General features: G+C 46.6%; 3 protein-coding genes across 6 annotated transcripts in view; 1 reads left to right on the forward strand and 2 right to left on the reverse strand.

The window, feature by feature from the left end:
* The window catches only part of LOC128764629 (uncharacterized), a 43,463-nt gene extending 42,897 nt beyond the window's left edge, over positions 1-566 (reverse strand). Inside the window, exon 1 of the mRNA XM_053874535.1 lies at positions 372-566. Within this exon, the coding sequence (XP_053730510.1) occupies positions 372-374 (3 nt within the window). The 5' untranslated portion in view covers positions 375-566. The remainder of the gene's footprint in view (positions 1-371) is intronic.
* Positions 1-17,955, forward strand: fancl (FA complementation group L). Of its 3 annotated transcripts, XM_053875053.1 has the most exons (14): positions 1-638; positions 907-965; positions 2,539-2,599; positions 3,013-3,069; positions 3,417-3,514; positions 8,245-8,341; positions 10,067-10,135; positions 13,549-13,699; positions 13,767-13,850; positions 14,473-14,518; positions 15,548-15,629; positions 16,185-16,301; positions 16,879-16,950; positions 17,277-17,955. In XM_053875053.1, exons 1-14 carry the CDS (start codon positions 552-554, stop codon positions 17,310-17,312), a joined length of 1,116 nt encoding a protein of 371 aa, XP_053731028.1. In that variant the 5' UTR covers positions 1-551; the 3' UTR covers positions 17,313-17,955. The 3 variants fall into 3 exon arrangements, with proteins under 3 accessions (XP_053731028.1, XP_053731030.1, XP_053731029.1); XM_053875055.1 differs by lacking the exon at positions 16,879-16,950; XM_053875054.1 differs by lacking the exon at positions 3,013-3,069.
* vrk2 (VRK serine/threonine kinase 2) overlaps positions 17,195-20,968 on the reverse strand; it is a 10,089-nt gene continuing 6,315 nt past the window's right edge. For both annotated transcript variants that reach the window (XM_053875052.1, XM_053875051.1), the window contains exons 9-15: positions 20,041-20,161; positions 19,916-19,974; positions 19,143-19,291; positions 18,140-18,262; positions 17,893-18,012; positions 17,639-17,794; positions 17,195-17,553 (exon numbers count right to left, since the gene is read on the reverse strand). In XM_053875052.1, coding sequence (XP_053731027.1) covers positions 17,332-17,553; positions 17,639-17,794; positions 17,893-18,012; positions 18,140-18,262; positions 19,143-19,291; positions 19,916-19,974; positions 20,041-20,161 — 950 coding nt within the window. In that variant the 3' untranslated portion in view covers positions 17,195-17,331. The remainder of the gene's footprint in view (positions 17,554-17,638; positions 17,795-17,892; positions 18,013-18,139; positions 18,263-19,142; positions 19,292-19,915; positions 19,975-20,040; positions 20,162-20,968) is intronic.

The following is a 20,968-nucleotide window of genomic DNA, read 5'->3' on the forward strand; positions in this document are numbered from 1 at the left end:
AGTCGAGCTGCTACAAGGACCCTCGACTTGGGGAGTCACTCTGACATCATGCTCGTGCTCGTTCCGTTGGAAAAACCGAGCCAATGAAGAAACATCAACCAGGGTCGCTAACTGCACTGAAATGCGAAATCATGCTAAATCTACAAAGAAAATGTGTCCAAAAGAGTCGGTTACGGCCCGCGGTTGAGGACTCACGTCTCTTTGTTTGATGAAACTTACTTCTCGTTCTCTATACCTTTAACTCGTACTTTTTAAAGTTCCCTATAATGATTACTTTGTAGTGCTAATATAATAAATTTTCGTCTGTGTTTCTCCGAAATTGAACGGTTGAGTGCTGAAAAGTACTATTTATTTGCAGTCATTGAACGCACCATCTTGACGTCAGAGGTTTTGCTTCCATGGCGGGAGGTGACTCGGCGCTGTGGACACGTCTTTCCAAAGTTTGCTCCTCTGAAGTCAGTTTTGAGGCTCAGCAAGTGCACGTACGCGTCCGAAACGCTTTAAAACCTCGCCGGTTCGTTTGCTAAGCGTTAGCTTTAGCTGTTAGAGTCATGGAGGGAGACCTACTGAGAGACAACCCGCTGCTGCTGCCTCTCGACCGACACCGAACTCTGTATGACGGCTTTATTACAGTCCAGGTCAGTGTGACCGTCACCTTCGGGGCCTGCTACACAGCAAACGGGTGCCCGGTTAGTTCAGGATGTCGGGGATGAATGGTTTTGCCATGGTTATACATTTTGAGAGACCAAAAGATGGCGCAGTCTGGTAAGAAAATACGTGGGGATGTATTCCAAACAGTAGTTCAAAGCCCGGTATTGTTAACCACAGAGTCACTGAGCTGTGAAAGTAGTAGATAAGTGTTGAAGTATTGGGTTGTCACTCCTTTACCTCTGTGCCTCTGGTCAGGAGAGAGACTTCAGGGTGAGAATACTTCTGCCGCCAGACCGTCAGCTCAAGTCTGCCAAGTAAGTCTGGACGTTATGGCTTGTTTTCTAGTCAACTTTGACACAGAGCCACAGCTGTCATTGCATATTTCCCTTTATCTCAGTATTGACAAAGTTTTTGAAGTGACACAGAAGTGTCAGTATTCAATATCGCAGCTCCCACTGCAGCTGAGAGCTGACAGAACCTGTGTGTTACTGTCTGGTGGACATTAAATAGTGAAAGTGTTTTGTTGAATTGGAAAGGCACTCAGAGAGTGCAGACGTTTGCCAAGCAGCTCATCTCTTACCATGCCAACAAAGACCACGTGGCCAGAAATGCCCTGTCTTTGAGTAACAGAATTTTAAATGAAGATAGGATAAATGTTTTAAAATAAATAAATTGAAAACTGAAATAAACAGCCTGGTGCATACGTAGGGACAGGAAGCAATGATCCCAATTTAGCCATATTTGTAGTTTCCTATTTCTTTCAGGGTTTGATAGCTACGATGGTGAGTCTGGCACATGTTTAAAAGCATTGTGCTGGGAGTTCTGCATTTCCCCATCTCTCATACTGCTCAGCATATGACTCAGACCAAATCAAGGCTCATGTCTGAGTGGGGCATCATGGACAGTTACTTGACTTGTAACAGATGGGTCACCAAATACAGGGTCTTAAAGCAGAGCGTTTCTATTGCGCCACACAAATGATGTAGTGCGTAAATTAAATCGTAGTGTTAAAAATACTCTGTAGCCTCATCTATCTGACATCCAAGCTAACACACTGATGTTTCTAGGCTACTTGCAAATTCAGGTTCTGTTGTTTAAGTGCGCAGTTACTGATGCCATTGTCGTCTGCACACAACACTAGAAGCCCCTACATCTGTCACACTCCATAAAGGATTGCCATTCGTAATGTTCTTGCTCATTTTGTCTCTTACCTATTCTGTCTTAGGTAGCAATCTGTGGTATTGTTTTGATGCCATCGCCCAGGAGACGTGATTAAGTTCTACAAGGATCCTAGTGTACTTATTGTCTGCTGTATTAAGGGGAAGAACAAATTTGTTGGCTGTTGTTTCACAAAATGCTACTTGTGCCCCCCTGTCTCATCTGTGCCCCAAGGCAGGAAAACTCTCTCTCAAAAGAGGAAACTGTTGAAAAATTAAAATGACTGAGATGAAATCTTGTGTGAGTGACGTTTCATCCCAACTCAAGCACAATTACAATACATCAATACACCCCTCTCCTGCCTCCCTGTTCCACCTATTCCATGGAAAGCATAGAGGCTTCTCGGTGCTTCAACCCACATTTACTACCCAATGGTGAATTAGGTAACTATTTCCTGCACTGCTGCATTTGAAGATTTGAAGACATCATTTCTCTTTGTGTATCTTATCCATGGTGTTTCCAGTAAAATTGCTTCCATATGTTAATTTGCTGTCTTAAACAATTTGCTTTGAACTTGAAAAACAGTTCATCGATTTTGAATCGGTATCACACTGCGACACTTGAGCTGCGCACTGACATGCAGCTTTGTTTAGTTTAGTGAGGTCAGTACTGAAGTGGCGCACTTTAAGACAGCCATTGAAATGTGTGTTTTGCTGACTGTTGTCGCAGGCTCACTTGCTGTTTTCAGTTGAGGCACCTGCTGCGTGGGCACCAGCACGTCGTCAAGCAGGTAACTTTTCCCGTCGCTTCTCGACAGATTGAGATCACTTAAATTTTGTTTTGGTCCCACTAGTTTGTGTTTGCGGCATGTGTTGCTACTGTACTCCGCACTGCCTGACCACGAGGCTCGCCTCACTGCTGCACAGAGAAACAATATTTTTCACTGTTTAATTAACATCGCATGGAAAATGTCCCTATTTGTTATGTGGGGCCTCGGGGTTATTTGGATGAGATTGATATTTCACCCCCGGCTGCAAAGTTCATTATTTTCACAGCCTTTAAGCCATCATTAATTATTAAAGCAGGTGGCAGCACCCATTAATCACAAACACGGTGTTTGATTTGAATGCTAGAGGAAGAAAAAAAGGTGTCACTTCATTATCCTTCCTTTCAAGGATGTCTCTTCTCCTCTACTTCTCACAGAGGCTGCAGCAGTCAGCCGATCTGGCCACTTTCCTCCTGGAGCTGAAGACCGTCCTGGTGAGGAAGACAATGACACAGCAGTGTGCCCGGTCACGCTGACACTGTTGGCTCAGGATGGGTGTGAATCCTCAGTCCATGTCAATAGCTATCATTTTTAAGCACAGTGTGTGTCTGCTATAAAGACCAATAACCCTGGCAGTCATTGTCTGTGGCTGACAACCTGCATCTCTGTCGTTAAATATAATAGTTAATTGTGTTTGAAGAATGTAATCGTCAGATGTACCATGATATTTTCACTTTTGACAGCAGTCAAACTCTTCATTTGGGTCTGCTCTACTCTGTCCATACAAGTTCTTCTTTGTCGGCTAATGCATGGAAAAACCAAGTCTGTCCTCCATATGCAGGAAGTTTGTCTGAAGAGTCGTCCTGAGTGCCGCGCCATCCCTCCTCCCCAGTACTACGCCCAGCTCATCTCAGAGATGGAGGCCCTCGGATGGGACAAGTAAGCACTTATTGGCCGTTCAGAGTTCAGGAATTTGTTATGGTGGATTTGAGTATTTGACAAATACTGATGCAGCAGACATGGTACTTTGACTGCTGTTATAATATTGATGTTTCATCTCTTAGCAATTTTATTTTGACTTTATGAAAAATAAGAATTCATATTTTAGTGGAGTTTGTAATAGTGCGACCTACTGATTTTTGTGCTGCTGGTAATAAAAAGTATCTTGTTGCTGCTGATGCTGAAGTTCTCTCTGGGAGTGAGCAGGATGGATGGGATCAGGACACCATCTTCACCTTTGGTCTTTTTAGTTTTATTCTGTTTCTGTTGGTAGACATCTCTCTATTCTGCCATCCACTCTTCACCTCAGAAGTTTTCTCCAAAACTTGTGGGAGATATCGGTCCCATACCTCACAATCATAAAGGAGGTGATGGCAGACTGCACAATCCTTTGCTGAGTGGAAGTGTGTCTGGACTTTCTTCTCCAGCAATCCAGTGTTCAAATCCCTAACCCATGTTAGGTGAACTAACATAAGTCATGCAGCCATCTTTATATGGTTGAGCTCCATGCCCCGCTGAAGAATCTTTCTGCCTTCTTTATCTTGGAGGTCCAGATTTCGACAGTGTCCATAGACTCACAATGCCATGTTTGCTCGCCAGTTTTTAATGGCTTCATCTGTTTTACCGATATTCTCATGTCACCTATTAGCACTGGCTTATAAATTTGTGAGTCTGCGTCTGAAAGTTTAAAGTTGTCATTTGAGGTCTAAATCTGGCTGCAAGAACAAACTGAATCGGACTCTATTTACCCCTTTTTAATTTCAGGATGAGTCTCCGGAGAGGAATAATCCTAACTGAGAGAATCCTCCAGATGCAAATGTGCCCCGTGTGGCCTCAACACTTGCTGAGCGGAGCAGAGATGCTAAATAGAAGATACCAATTTATTAATTGTCGTGACGGAGAACATCATAATGTTCAATTTACTGCACAAACCTACTCCCTTCTCTGATCACTCAAACGCCCATTGTTTGTCCAGTTTTACTCACTGGAAGTCAAATCAACTTGTAAGTGCTTTTAAGAACATAATTCAACAATCTATCAGGCCATGCTGCTCTTGAGTGGTGCTGTATTACAATGTTACACAGACAGGAATCTGTGAAGGATATAAAAAAAAGCTGTCTATAATGACACAAACAGCACTGACGCATCACCAGTGATTCAGCAAATCATTTGTCCGAGAGTTTTTGCTACAACCCGGCACAGGTTTGGAACTCCATTCCGAGTTCAGTTTCAGTCTCAGCTGTGTGAGGCAGCCGCCTGAAACACTGTTGCTCCACTGGTGGGGAAGGTGTTAGAGAAGTCTGATAACTCTTTGCTGACGGGCCTGACTTGTAATTGCCACTGAAGAGTTGGAGGTGGGGGGTTTATCTCTTCTCCCAAAGCTTGAATTAAACCTCCACTACTACTCATTTCCCACTTTGCTATTAATGACCAGAGCTTCAATTATGATATTAGCAAAATGCAAATAGCCCTAATTGAACACTCAGGTTTTAATAGTTGGCTGGAGGGGGAGGAGGGAGGATGGGGGTGAAGGTATGTCTTACACTGTGAAATGTGACTAACATCATTTCCAGTGTCATGTTACGGTTGGGAGGCGTTATACACAGCGGGCCTCAATCTCCAAAGCACTCGAGATTCGCTTAGCGTCTTAATTGGTACGGGCTGCGCTAATAGCCACCAGGGGCTGTCAGCAGTAATTCTGTCTACTGATTGGGCCGAGTCCTTCTCTGGCAGATTCCATTTCTGGAGTGTGGTCATTGTAACTGAATGAAGATGGTTCATTATTGGGAAATGAGGTCAAGTAGGTCAGCTGCTGTCACTCGCTGACCCAAGTTGCCCCAGGCTCATTACAGTCACAGCTGGGCCACATGGGCCCAGGTGATAAGTGTGGTGCTGCTCACAGGGATGATTCAGCTGTGAGAAACGCCAAAGGTTTATTTTGAATCCTAACGCATGGAAAAATAAGTCGGTTCGTTCTGTCGCCTCACAGCAAGAAGGTCCAAGTTGTTTAAAACAAACCTGTGTCAGTTGGGTGGTGTGAACTCCGCGTGCTTGTCTTGGGTTTTCACCGAGTGCTCTGGTTTCCTCTCACCATCCTAAAACATTAATTGATGAGTCCAAATTGTCCAGGGTGTCTCAGTCAGATATTATAAACAAACATGACACCACAAAGAGTGATAGAAAATAGAATACCTGACTCTTTCACATAAGTCTCAGAAAGTTGGCAGTCAAAAGCTGTAGATTTAAGAAAAGAGGATCAGTAGTAACTGTTTGATTTTCTTCCACGCTAAACTCGTGTTTATGGGTCTTTTCCCATTTTCCACAATAGATATTAAACCCCAGCTCATCTTGTTGTCCACTATCAATCGTGGCTTCAGAGCTACATACAGGAAGTTGATGAGAATGTTCTGGTAACTGCATATTCACGACCGTCTAGGGGTCTTTATAATGATGAGAATCTGTACAGGGAGTTGATTTGTATGTTTACATGGAGCCCCTTCTTTCCTCCCTCACAAACTTCAAAAACAAAGTTGTTACAAAGACAAAGCTGTGTGTTTGGAAGGTGCTCATTTGGCTTTGGTGTTGCAAATGGGAAGCTCTCATCAGTCTTCCCAGCAGGACTTCCTTACTGTCACGCTGTTTCCATCATGGCCCAGACCCAGTGGAAGCTCGTCCCTGCTGTCGTGAGTGTGAGACCCCAAAGGAGAGGCGGGAGTGTTTGATAATGAAGCGCTGATTAGACTTTTATTGTTAATGCAGTCTCTTTGTATTCAGTCTGTGTTTATGGACAATCTCAGGTAGATTCAGGTCTGAAGCTGGTGTACTTGCTCACAAAGAGGAAACGTTTGAGATACTTAATCTGGGGTGTAGGGAGTGATTGCTATTAGAAAAATGTTAGATTTCATCTGCACCTGACATTTGGGTTGAGTTATGACTGTTACGATCACTGTAGCCAGTTTTCTTTTATAAAGAGTCCTTTGAGTGAGCAACTGGATCCTTTTCACGTGACATCAAAACTCCGTTGTTGATGCCTAATTTCTTATTTTTATCAGTGTCCTCTTTTTAAAATTCTTTTACTTTCACTTTCCACTGCTGCGTTCCTGCTCCACCCACTTCCCCTTTTCCCTGTGTGTAGCTTGAACGACACTTCACTGCTTTCAGATAGTGACACATATATTGCCAACAGAGTGACAGTTAGATCGCTTTTACTAAGTAGAATATTGAGTGGTGGCCGTGATATTGTGGCTTTGTGCCGTGGTCATGAAAGAGCCGTGTTAGTGATGATGTGGAGTGAGAGCAGAGCTGAAGTCAGAGTGACCTAATGATTGTATTTGGCTTCTGAGGCACACCACTCCAGCGTTGATGTCCTTCGTGGGTGTTTGCGAGTGAATGGACAGTTTTATGATGGAGGCTCAGCGGACGTCCACAGCCATCATTCCTTCACTTCCCTAAGTGTGCGTGTCACCCGCGAGTACACGGCTCACATCACTCCCCACTAACAGACTCCATAAATCCTCAGCAGATATATGGCGGCGTCAGGCTCGGAGCACGGCACCTGTCGTCCAATACTGTAAATCTGGAGGCGGGGCGCCCAAAACTCTTTGTCTACCATCAGTCTTCCCGCTTGAGGTCTCAGTCGACTGGTGAGGAAAGTAACATCTGAGCGAGTCGTAAATCTGACAATAGCGACGCTGTGCGCTGGGGCCACATCAGTGTCTTGTCCCCTGTCTTGCTTGGTTAATTAACTCCGGAGGGAGTGGTGGAATGTTCCGCCTGACAAACAAAATGTCCCTGTCATATATTTGCGTGATGCTAATTCTGACTGCTATTCATCAGTTTTAATGTTCCAGCTAATGTAAAACTGATAAACTATCACCCCTGCTGGCTCCAATTTCACTCACTGCTTTTCTTCATCACACCTCAATCTTCTGAAAACTTTGGTCTCCAACTGCTTCTGCTTTTTATTTCTTTTCAACTCTCAACTTGTGCTTGAACTGGTGTGCAGAGATTGGTGGATACTTCCCTGTCACATTACTGATGAAACATTACAACACCATCACGTGAAGATGGGCTGTTGATGTAAAATGCACGTATTTGTTGGTCATCGGTTAAAGAAACAGTTATCTATGGATCTTTTCATGTTGTACCCATTAGCTCAAATCAATGGTAGCTGTTGCATGGCTTAGTTTGCTTTATGCTGACCCACACCGCCCACAAACCCCATCCAGATACACCTTGAACACAAAGAGCTATCATGGAGGGCTTCTCCTGACGAGAAGTGTGAAGGTCTAAACCGTCACACTCTGGCTCAAGTCTCATCCTGTCATAAGAAAAGGCTTTTGAGATTGACATGGTGCTTGTTTCACACAGCATATCCCTGATGTGGCAGTCCTGCTCTGCTGTTACGTTGCCAAACATAGAGTTTATTCCACAATCCATACAGTGTTCCGACTCATCCTTTCATCAGTGAAAGAAGCTCTGTCACTAGAGCGAGCTTTTGCTACTGCTGCTGCATTAGAATGTGAGCGTGGACGCTGGTCATATGTCATTGTGTTTGTACCAGGGGCGATAAATCTATGGCCCACTTGATGTCTTGATATTACTTTCTGCAGCTGTGATTAATAGCAGTGGACAGCCGCTGTCATTTATAGCATGTGTCCTTTCTCCAGGCTGCTTTTCATCGACGACCAGTTCCGCACGTTGAAGCTGAATGCTCAAGACTCGTCAGGACGACAGCACGTTCTCACCATCAGCCTCAAATCTCAGGTGAGGATCTCGAAATGTTTGGTGAGGATCTCTAAGTGACACAGTTTGAGGATGCAGAACTCGACTGTAAGGTGTTGGCAGCACACACTCCATGCAGGCACACTCCCCTCAATGCATATGGGATGTTCAATTTGCTGATAGCAAATCTGTGATTTACATCTGTACCTTTCGATGTAGGTCAAACTTGAAGGGCTGTGGAGAGACATGAGGTCCTACTGTGACTGAAATGTAGCACACATCCAACCTCTCACACAGACCTCAGCATGCTCTGCACTTTCCGTCCTCCCTAAATTGGGCTGCAGATGTGACTTGTGAATTTTGGCACGACATGTCCAAAGGAAAACTCTAGTTATATGTGGAGGATTATTGAACGACCAACTGATGAAACAATCAGTTTGTTTGGCTGTCAGCTGAAGAAATTGTTTGATTTCCATTCTAATCTTCGAAGTCATTTGACCTCCAAGCTGTCCACCTCCACCACGCTGATCTGTCTCTACCTCCTGAATCAGGCCAGCAGCACGGTGTCTTGTATGGAGTGATTTAGATGTCAGGTTGGGAACATGCAGATTGGTTAAACCAGACACACTGAGGTGAGGATCAGCACTTGAAAGCCTAAGTCCATAGCGAATGTCAATAAATCAAGTTCTCGCCTCAAATATGTTCACAACTGGTGGGTGTGAGCCTGAGTGTGGAACAGAATGAGAGTCTGTCAGTGCAGTAGGAGCCGGGGACTGAGAAGCCAAAACCAGTTTCAATGTGCTGGTATTTCTCTGGGTTGTGCAACTGGTTTTGGTGTGCACTGCTGAAGAGGCGTAGCTGTCGCATGACTGTGGTGGTCCAAGGCACATCTACGATGCGCACAATATGGCTGCTGCTCTGGTCTTTGCATTGCTGATTTTTTTCCTTCTAAGTACTTGACATCTCTGATTTGTTGACCTCAAACCGAGCTCTGTAAAGTTTGAGCCCTCATAACGACATCATCAGCTGAACCAGCAATATCTGACCACCTGAGTGCAGCTGGAACTGAAAGTTCAGGTCTAATGTCTGTGAGTGTCTCAACCCACATTTGTTACTTATTTTCACGGTGAGAGCTTGAAAGCTGCGTTTCCAAAACTCAGAGAGTCGAGGTGCTCCAGTAGCTGGCAACGCTCGTCAGAAGCCGACGGTGGAGTTGCTTACTCTGGCTAGAGTGATGGTAGTGCTTAGCTAAGCCTGGTTGACACCCACCAGGGACCGAGGAGGCCCCCGCTCTGTGCCCACCTGGCCCTCCCCTTCCCTCGGGAAATAGGTGAAAATAATTCCAAGTCCTCCCTGCGTCTCCAGCTGCCTCCACCAAATCCACCGCCAGGTCATTCCTCACCAGACACAGTCAGGGAGGAGGCAGCTCTGGCAGGGACAGACTGAAGGGAGAGTTGGAAGGTGTTAAGCTGATGAAGGTGAAAGAGTGAGGGCTTTACTTCATGCTGTCATCCACACAACTTGTTTCTCAGTCAAACCGCATGCGAGTGAGTTAAGTGAAGAGTTGATGACGCTGCACTTTGTTCTGTGCTCTAAGAGCCGCGCTGCTGTCGTATTCCAGAATTTCACATTTTGAGCTTGAGCTACACTGAAGGCCTCAGAAGTCACAACAAGAATTTAGGCTCGACATCTGTAATCAGGTTGTCAACAACTTTATTGACTCAAAGGGTCGTCGAGATGTTGTTGAATCTTGTCCTTCACCCACAGCACCCTGCAGAGGCTCCTGAGTTCTCCGCTGACCTCCCGATCCCCTTGTTGCTTTCCTGGACTCCACAGGTCTGTTTGGTTTACTTCCTTGTAACCTTGTGTCCTCACCACTATTTCACCACCACTTGTGATTTAACATCATGTTTTTTCTGTGTGCTTCCCCAAACCCAAGTGCTCACACTCTGTAGCTCACAACTGCTCGTGTCTTGCTGATCCCACTTGAACACCCTGGTCACTCCATTGTCCTGACCTCATCTCCTTCCATGAGCATCTGTCAGGTGCAAATCTTGTCTTTAAATCTCTTGTGCTCGACGAGAGAAGATTAAATCAGTGTCTACCGGCTTCACAGCAGCTCCGTCGAGAATTGGACTTGGACTGGAGGTCAAACTGAGCGGACATCTTCTTTGGGAAATTTAGAATGATGATTTACAGGAATGATGGTATGATGAAACTCTGATCTCACTGTAGCTGTGAGGGCTCCCTTCAACCTCCTGCTGCACGTGACTGATCTGCCATGCATGTATACGATAAACATGTACGTCAAGTCGTGTTCACTTCCATGGAGCAATAGTTGAATACACTATGCAGTGAGAGTATTTCTTGCTCCAGTCTAAAAGGAAACATAGATGTCATGCACAATATAAAGTTAAATTTTCTGGATGTTCTGCTTCTCCAGCCCTGTCAGAGTTAACAGCGCAGTTCAGTTTGTGTTCGGCTCTGTAAAAATTAAATGTTTTTAGACTCGCACTTGACTGCTTCGTCTTTATAAATACCAAAGTGCGTCTCCACCTGCTGGATGAAGCGTCTCCGCTCTTCTATTTAGCCACTTTAATTGGCAGAAAGCTGCTTTGATGTGAATTCAGCTGCAGGCTCTTTGTGTCTCTTTGACTCCTCGTTATTGTTGTTTGCTGTCTCCGTTCTATTACCCGGCCTCCTCTTCTTATCTCTGACTGCCTGTGAGAGTGTCATTTACTCTCTCACACACACGCTCACGCTCCAGCTCTTTATTTTTCTAATAGTCACTCCAACTCTCTCTTTGCCAGCCGTGAAACACATGACGCTTCGTCGCCGAGCTTTGACCGGAGTGTGTGTGAGACGGGAGGTGAAATCAGATAGATGAGCTAACAGTGAGGAAGAGACTTTAAGGAGAGTGCTGCTAATGTGTGAACATGAAGGTGTGTGTGTGTGTGCGCGCGTGTGGGCTGATACATGGCAGGCGTACAGTGAGGACCAGCTTATAACAGCGCTGCCGTATGGAGCCTGTCTGCCTGCTGAGTCTGTGATGGATCTCTCCCACACTGCAACGTGAAGTGTGTGCGTGTGTGTGTGTGCGCACGCGCGCCTGTATCGTTGCCAATTTGGTTTTTTGTCAGATAAGTGAAAGTGTGTGTGGATGTGGCGTGGGGGGAGGAGGGCCTGTCTGTCGGCAGTCCTGACATGTTCATTTGAATGAGTAATTATTGCCTGCTCTGTTGCAGGGCCAAGACGTGCTGCTCCCTGCATTTGTGAGGCAGTAGAAGGGGAACAAGAGCCTGTGTGTGTGTACGTGTATTAATATTCTTGTGTGGATCAGTCTTTGACAAGACACTGATCTTATAAGGTCATTTTGCTTTGTGTGGACATTTTGGCTTGTCCACATAGACCTTTGAGGGTGAAAATGCCAAAATAACTGGATCATTTTTACTGAATTGGAGTTTGGTTCAGAGTCCTGGTTAAAGTTAGCCTTGTTTTTTTGGAAGGTTAGACACAGGGTTAGAGGCTGGGGAAAGCATTATGTCAATGGGAGATGCCCATAAGGATAGAGCTACATGTGCTTGTGTGTGTGTGTGTGTGTGTGACAAATCACTATCCTTGTGACATTGTGCGGACATTTGGCTGGTCCCCGCGAGGTTAAGCCTCAATTTGAAGATGAAGACTTCAAAAGACCTGCGTCATTGTAATTGGGTCTAAGTTCGGTTCAGAGTCCTGGTTCAGGTTAGCCATGTGTTTTGGATGGTTAGTCTCAGGGTGAGAAGCAGGGGAAAGGTTTATGAGGAACCTCACATGTCCCCACAAGGATAGAAAAACTTGTGAGTTTGTGGATGATGAAACACTGAATATTGTTTTTGCAATTTGCAATTGTTAGTCGGATCATAGTCATGGTGCGTTGAAAGAGTGTGTGAAAGAGTTTGATACGATGTAGACACTGTACTCACTGATGGAGCATTGACACTAGAGCTACTACTGAGACATCGTACATACACACAGACTACATTAGCAAGGTGCAGTCACAGCAATACTTTGCCCATGAGAGGCATTCACACTTGCACTTATCAGTCAGAAACCTTCAAAGACTTTGAGGCTAAACACACGGTGCATTCACAGCCGGCAGTGTGAGCAGGGTGCATTGACAAAGATGCTGTTAATCTAACGGCTAATGGCTCTTCCTATCCGGATGGTTCTGAGTAGGAGAAATGTTCACAGATTTTATTAATCTATTCCTTTCTGCGCCCGCCTCATAGAGAGGTTTATGAATAGTTGACCTCAGGTTTTTCATCTTCGTTCAGTGAGAGCGACTGGCGCTCAGACTCAGTCAACTAATCAACTTGTGTCAGCGGCTCCGTCACAGTCGCAGCAGATAAATCTGAAAAAGTTGCGGGTTTCAGAGTAAATGCGACGCGGAAGACCAAGTAGAAAGGAAGTGATTAAGACGGCCAGAGAGCTTCTCTTTCATAAAGCCTCCGCTCACACTCCTGCTCTCCTCTCAGGAATTCAATTAGCCGCGCTTCTTTCCTTTTTTCCAGAATCTCCCTGAACCTGGGCCTCGCGTGGTTATCCTGAGCCGTAATCATGCCACTGGCATTAATTGGGCTGTAATTGCTGAGCTCTCAGCACCTGGACGATGCTTAATTGTGTGCACTGTGCTGGCACAATGACCCGTAATTTTTGGTTCACTTTTTCCTCTTATTTCTTTTTCCTCTCTCGTTCCATCTGTGGCGCTTAGACACACCGACGAGGTCTCATCAGTGTGTATGTGTGTTTGCTCCAAGTTGAGCTGATACAAATGACTGCGAATCTATTTTTTAAGTTGTTAGTTTCATGCTATTCGTGCCTACACACACAATCCAGACTGGGCTGCAGACTGGTACCGAAGAATGTTGCTCAGAATAATGTGTATTTTATTTTCACTAGTGGAGCCAGCTCCCCTTCACCCCTGCTCTTGAGTCAAATGTGGGTTTTTCCATGTGTCAGAAACTTGGTAGGCTCTAACCTGTGCTCGTGCTGCTGATACACAAATGTCACGGAAAGTTTACGATATAGTCTGCGACAGTTTTCTATGGTAGAAAACTCCTGACCCACGATGTCCTTCTCCAGCATTTTTGGCCATGGTTTGGTCAGTCCTACTGTTATGATAACAACCCAGCAAATAGGAAGAGGACAAACACACAGAACATCTTTGGCTTGACAGTGGACTGAACTGGCTCTTTGGTTTGATTGTGTAGACAAAACTGGACCAGCTCCACAGCCGATTCCTGCTCGTCTTAGAGTCCCTGACTGAGTTCTGGGACGTCCTGGCTGAGATGGACACCCAGACTTGGATCCTAGAGCCGGAGAAGCCCTCCTACTCTGACACCGTGAGGAGGATCGCCATCGGTAGCGTCTGAGACACAAACCCGGTGGAAGACTGTCGCAGAACTGATTCTATCTCTTGTGTTTACAGCCAACAATGTCTCCATCAGAGTGGACGTCGACCCCAGACATCCCAAGATGCTTCCCGAGTGCTGCCTTCTGGGGGCTGAACATGGTGGGTCCCGATTTCTTTTGTCCACTTCTGAGGCAGTAGTCCTGACAGGCTGGCGGGTGGTCATAATGTTATGGCTCCTCTATTAATGAAGGAGTAATTAATCATCAGCACCAGACTGAGCTGTCCTGGACCTGCTCAGCTTGCATCTGTTGCCAGCTGAAGACCAGAGGAACAACAAATACTTCCCATTACTGAGATCAGATCAGCGAGGAGCCGTCAGGCGTGAAGGAAACAACACAGCGGCTTCACGTCTTCCAGAGTCCTGTCGTCCTCCTCGCACCTGAGCCAGCCGCACTCGAACCCCCGTCAACTGTCGCCTCTTGTTTCTGTTAATCCAGGGTCACCAAACTCCTCCGGTTGCCTAGCAATGCAACCCAAAGGATATTAACCACACACGCACTTCACTCGGGAGACGAGCGGCAGCCCTCGAACACGAGAAGTGGTGGGGAAATATTGCTTTTGCATGTAGGAATAACAAACTCTGGTCCCCTGTGGAACACAGGGAGTAATGGCGCTCCGTGTCTGCTGTGAGGAGCAGCGTCTGTCAGACACTGAATCACTCTGGTCCTTCCACACGCTGGTCCAGTTGAGTTGTTTAATAAACTCTCCATCTGTGTTGCAGTGGTTACGCCGCTGAGGAACAAGCTCAACGCCAACATGCACCTGTGGTGAGACCCCCAATCCTCACTCTCCAGTCTCGTTTGTTGGTTTAGTGGAGCGCTGATCACTGAGACAATCTAGTCACTGATGAGATGAAGGACCTCAACCACCTACACAAAAACTGAGCTTCGACTTTGTTTTTATCTGATTTGTATTCCCTTTCAATTCTCTTTTCACAAGTACATGTTCTGTATGTCCAATACAGGCCAGAGGTTTGGTTCTGATTCAGTGTTTTCTCCTTTATTTTTACGACTTTCTACTCTGTAGGTTCATACAGAGGACATAAAATAGATGAGATAGATAGAGATAGATAGATAGATACTTTATTGATCTCTGAAGAGAAATTCCCATGAGGCGGGATATATGGAATTATCTAGCATTGAAAAAAAGTAACTCTTGAATAACTAAATATGTTGAGAATTAGTGTTATTTTAGACAAATCCAAGTAGCCCCCACTTGCTTTGTCAACAATACTGCAACTCCTTAACCTTCTCAATGGGAATAAATAAGAAGCTCATCGTGGGAATAGAGTTAGCTGAGCTGTCATCTAAGATAAGGGTGGAAATTTTGATGAATCTATAGTAACATGCTTTGAGTACAGTCACAGTCATGAAAATAAGGAAAAAAAACACACTGAATGGCCTGTTCACGTATATACAATAGGAATTATTAATTGACAATGTTATGTTTATTCAATGTTTTTACAGCTTTTTTTACAACCAAATGTGCTGGCGCTTAGGTGTATGCTAACTAGCATTAGCCAGTTAAAGCACATGAGCTGATCTTGAGTTGGACTCCCGCTGGTGACTGAGCAGCTCGGTCTGGAGTGAACGTTGGACATGAGCTCAGGCACAAACAAATAACTTGATGCTGCTGAAAAGTGTCACCTCAGGTTGCACCATTCGTCTCCCAGCGTGACAGGAAGCTCTCCCGGCACCGTCCTCGCCGCCATTGGCTGTTTATCTCTTCCTCGTCTGCGTCTCATTTGCATTTGCTTAATTAGTGTGTGTGAAGGACTGTCTGTGGTCTGCCGGCAGGAACCCCGACTGCAGCGTCTTGCACAACCTCCGGGATGTTTTGGAGATCGAGTTTCCGTCGCCCGCCACCCACGAAAAATCTGTATGTCACACACCTGCCCCCCCTTCTCTCTCATACCTGTGTGTGTGTGCGTTTCAAGTGTAAGGGGGCGGACGAGCGCCGGCGCCTGTTTCTCTGCTGCGTCGTCCAGATTCTCTTTAATTGGCTTGTTTACATATTCGATCATTAGAATAACAAAGATGGCCGATTCCTTCGCTCTATCAAACCGCTTTAATCACACAAAACCATTTATCTTTTTTAAACGCAGCTTCTGTCTCCCTCCGTCTCCGCTGGCGGGTTGAAAGGCCGTCGTGTTTATCCGCCGTCGCCGCGGTGATTAATGCTGCAGCTTCATTAACATTCAGACGAGAGCCGAAAAGTTGAGTTGACCAGATGTTGACTTTTTTTTTTTTTTTTTTTTACCTGCCATCCTCCCTCCTAATGGATGGCTCCGCCACAACAGGAGCTACTCATTACACTAAAATGCAAACGCGCTTGTGTGTTGTGCTGTGTGTGTGTGTGTGAGAGAGAGAGAGAGGGAGAAAACGCCGCGTTGATGGTGTCATGAGTTGACTTGACAAATGTGTGTGTGAGCAGAGCTTCAGTGTGGAGTGTGGGATCTGCTACTCTTATCGACTTGGAACAGCGATTCCTGACCAGGTGTGCAACGACCCTCGCTGTGGTCAACCCTTCCACCAGGACTGCTTATACGAGGTAACAACCCACACACTCGCTCTCCCTCACCTCCTGTGTGTGACCACCGTCCGTTTTAAAAATGGAGTGACATTTCTGTCACACTCCTGAGGCAACAAAAAACACCACACCTGAGCACCACTCTCTTCTTCCTCTGTTTCTCTCACTGTGTCTCCTAATGAGAGTCTAGATAAGTCCTGATCCACTCCAGCCCATAGCTTGCAGGAGACCCAGAACCTGCAGCTTTACAGACAACCAAAGATTTGCATAGAAAAGGACCAGTCAGGTTTTTTGGTATCGTAGCAGAAACGTGAAAAGAGGAAGGTAGCCCTGATCACTGCTTCTTAAAACCGTTACACAGATGAATCTCGATCATGAGTCTCACTGAATTTAAATCAAACACCTGGACAGAATAACGAAAATCAAACTGAATTCTGAAGTGGGAGGGAAATCGTCTCTCATGAAAGTTTGTGTTTAACACGTCACTGGCCACCACAGCACCTCCATCTTTTGTGTGAAACTTAAACGGAGGAAGAGAAAAAGAAAGGCTTCAAGGTGAGTCCCATTGAAGTCCTTTCTTCCTCTGCTCTTCTTTCAGTGGCTGCGTGTGCTGCCCGCCAGCAGGCAGAGCTTCAACATTGTTTTTGGAGAGTGTCCTTACTGCGGCAAGGTACGGCGCCGCCTCAGTGACGGCTGCTTCAGAGAGGCCTTCACTGGCGAGTCAATAGACGTGATTAGTGCGCCTGAATGCATCGCGGCCTTCTCCTTTCAGAGGAGCCGCCGAGTGCGTTGACGAAAAATGTGCCGCATTCATGGTCGCAGCTACTTGTGGAGGAAGTAAAGTGCGACTGTGAATGTGGCGCACCATGGAGTGGAAGTCACGCAGGATGGATTCATGTGGCTTTGAGTCCAGTCGTAAAGAAGCGTGCATGTCATTTGAGCTTTTATTCTCCAGTTTTATTTTATTTAGAAATAACCAGAAACCTTTCATTTCAGCCCATCACTGTTAAAATGGCAGCTGCCAAGTCCTGACGGCTCCCTTCACCGCTCCTCAAGCCAAAGAGCCGATCATCATCATCACAGCCGTCAGGAGCAGTGAGGCCCCCACAAACACCCACCAACCAGGGTGTGAGCTGCTCAGGCTGTTGGGCCTCAGCTCGACACGGTCTGTGTGTATCTGGTAGTGGTGAGTCCTCTTTTCTCCTCCGCTCGGTTCTTGGATGCTCCAGAATCCTCTCTCCCCCAGTGGCTGAGTGAAGTCCCAATGATTGTTCTGTCACAAATGTCGGAATGTCCCACACCAGTGTTTGACTGCCACCAACTTGAACAAATAAAACTTTTATTCTTTGGATTCACACCTTCTGTCGGCTTGCCCCCCCCAGCTCTCGGCGAGCACGGGCTGAGCGGGTCCTGGGTCTGTCCTCTACCTCCTCCTCTTCTTCAGAAGGTTCAGGATCAGGTCGTGACCTTAGTCTTTGCTTCGCCATGTCCTTCTGACGGGAAGCGTTGGACACCTGGGAGACAGAAACCAGCTCAGCTTCTCTGCGTCTGTTCATTTCTACTTTTCAACTCCTCCTCCACGAGACGACTGGTACTTCATCTCGTGTCCTACCTTCTGTGTGGTCATGTGTCCAATTGGCGGTCCTCTGAGGTAGCAGGCCGGGATGGGCTTGGGTTTGTCCTGCTGCTGGTCCTCAGGAGGTTCATCTCTCACTGGTTTCCTGACTCTTGACTGTGAGCAAGCAGAGCATGGCTCAGTCAACAACCACCTCATCTTTCGACGAGCCTCTGTCATCAGTTTTCTAACTGGTGACCTTTGCCATCTGATGGCTGGTCAGAAGATCTTGTCATGGACTCACCCGTGACGCCGGTTTTGTGGCGGCCATTTTCCGCCTGGAACTAGCAGCGGTGGCAGAGCTGTCATCAGTGTCAGACTCAGGGTCTGAAACGGAGATGGGTTTGGTCGTCCTTCGTCCTCGCTTCTGTTGACAGAAATGTCACATGACTCAACTGCCACTCCACTCTAGCGGGGATCAAACTGGCCACCACTTCACATGGAATTGAACCGAGAGAGGAAATGGTGAGCGTAATTACAGACCGCACTGCCTGAAAAGTGGCCTGTGGAGAGGTGTGGGGCACCCGCTGCCCACCCCACACCTTCTCAGGTGGGGGTCAAGAGTCTGGAGGTCCATAACTGGGAGGGATGTTTGTGTCACTGTGAATGTTCTCTAAGTGGAAGTTTAAACATTTCACAAGGGCAGATGAGCATTAGTATTTTACATTTTGTCTGTTTTCACATTGAAAATAGAGAAATTCATGAGGTTTGGCATTGTGACGGCCAGGGCCTTGGTCAAGAAGAACTTGACTCCTCATGTTATTCCTCATCAGAAATCAGACACACGAACAGAGTTGCTTCATATCAAAGTAAAACTTTAAATGTCTGTAATTTCATAGTTAAAACAAGTTCAAGTTTGTAAAATGGCTGCTTCTCTCAGGACACTGTTTACATTGAATGATTGACGAGGACTACAAAGAGCTACAACTCTGTGTTCACGAATCCCTTCCGTTTTCAATGGATCATAATAATCATAATGTAACAGCGAAACCACGCGACGCCAAACTCACACAGCACAGCACTGCCACTGTTTAGGAGTCGAGATCGTTGCGGGTCACATGAACGCATTCCTTGACATCAACAGATCACGTAACATATTATGACGAAATTACTCAAAAACGGATGAACGTGGTTCTCTCAACACCGTAAACTCTGGGTGAACATTCGTGGTCCCCTTCAGTCTCACCAGCTCAGCCAGTCACTTCTGTCAGACGTCAACTTAACGTCTCTCCTCAAGCTTTACGTACCTTGCTTGTTGTGCTGTCAGAACTTCCTGGAGCAGAGAAGTCCAACACTCCACTGCCCCCAGTGGCCAGAAGCTGCTTGATCTTCTGGTAGTCTGGCTTCTCCTTGTAGTCCAGAGTTCGGACGTAGAGCAGGAGGTCTGCCACCTCATCTGGGAGGAGGAAAGTGTGGGACTCTTTACTTCAGCTGCTGCCCCTGCGACCCGACCTCATGGTTACGAATCCCAGCCACAGTCTCACTAGGAAGGTCACACAACTCTGAAGCTGAGTCCAGTCCGAGCTCCGCGCCTGGGCTAGTCATGCATGGATTAAGCAACTTTAAACTATCCATCTTCAAAGTTATGAAGATGTCCATCTGCCTCACCTGCCGGCTCACGTCACATGATGTGTGACAAACTTCTGCCGCCATCACACACTCATTTGATTCATCCTCTGCTCTTATCTGAGAGGAGCAGACGGAGCGCAGGCGAAGGGGAGCTGGCATGAACATACATCACACACGACCTACAGCGGGACAGGCCCAACTTTGGAGGACGCCGACTGGACGCTTGAGCTGGACAAAGTTTGTCTAAAGCTCAATCTTAATGTTCACAAAGAGAAGGTGGAAAAATATCATTCATCTGCAAGACATGAAGCAGGAGACCTGTGTCCTACGGTTGGAGACACAGTTGTACAGAACCATTTGTGACGTCAGAGGCCTTCTGGTCTCTGTGTTCCCTGCAGCCGACCCTGCTGCTTCGTCTCACACACACAAACTCACACACAGAGATGCTCACCTGCATCGCCTCTGCTCACAGCCAGCTGCTGCACCGACCCCGGCAGCCCCGCCATCAGTCTGAAGAAGACCCAGCCGTCAGCTCACGGGCCTTCATGCTTCTTTTCTGGGCATCAATGTGCTCACCTGGTTTTGGCCTGCTGGACCTGCTCCGGGTTCTTCAGCATATGTTCCCATGGCAGCGACCCACACACCCAGTGAAGGAGACAGAAGCCCAAAATCTGGAGGTCACTGCGTCTGGATGCAGCTGCAGGAGACACAGAAAGGTCCAGTAAAAGTCTGTAGTCACTACAACGTACGAGAATTCAAACCAGAGCTGAACCTAAAACGTCTCAGAGAGAAGCAGTGGGCTGCTGGAACGTGGATTTACGACGGATCATTTGGACTGTTGTATTGAAGCCAAACCCTGACCATCACTGTTCAAACTCATTTCAGTGTAATCAAGCAAAACTTTTGTGCCTCCCTCCATGTCTCTGCGGGGTTCACGTGTGGGGTCCATCAATAGTCCAGCCTGAGGGGTCGAGCTCAGGGAGTTTTAGTAGCTCGATACTGAAACGGTGGCCGGAGGTCTGTGGAGAAATTACCTATCGACTGGCTCCGTCAGAGAGAAGAAATCTGCTCCTGCCATCGATTCTCCGGCAGCCGCGGCCGAGCGGGAAGCACGGTCACCGCCGCGGAGGAGCAGATTACAAACTGAGGCCTAATCTGATTACAAGAGGATGATCTGAGGAGACGACAGTCTTCATACAGACGCTGAGAATGAAGTGAGTCACAGGGTGAAGCTGAACACCAGACCAGCAGGAGGTCAGATGACAGAAGACCAAGATTTGATGACAAACACAGAAGAGGATGCGTGGAGACCTCCTCTCCTGCTGTACGTCTCACTCTGCCACAAGCGACACACAAGCCTGAGGAGACTCATCTTGAGCTGAAGAATCATCTCATCACATTCCAGTGAACCCACGATCAGACCGACAGTTTTAGGAACTTGATGGAACATGATCACACCCTCACTGTGAAGCTGTATTATCTCCATGACATCTCGCCAGTAACT

Source organism: Synchiropus splendidus, chromosome 9 (assembly GCF_027744825.2).
Source record: "Synchiropus splendidus isolate RoL2022-P1 chromosome 9, RoL_Sspl_1.0, whole genome shotgun sequence".
NCBI classification, from domain to species: domain Eukaryota; kingdom Metazoa; phylum Chordata; class Actinopteri; order Syngnathiformes; family Callionymidae; genus Synchiropus; species Synchiropus splendidus.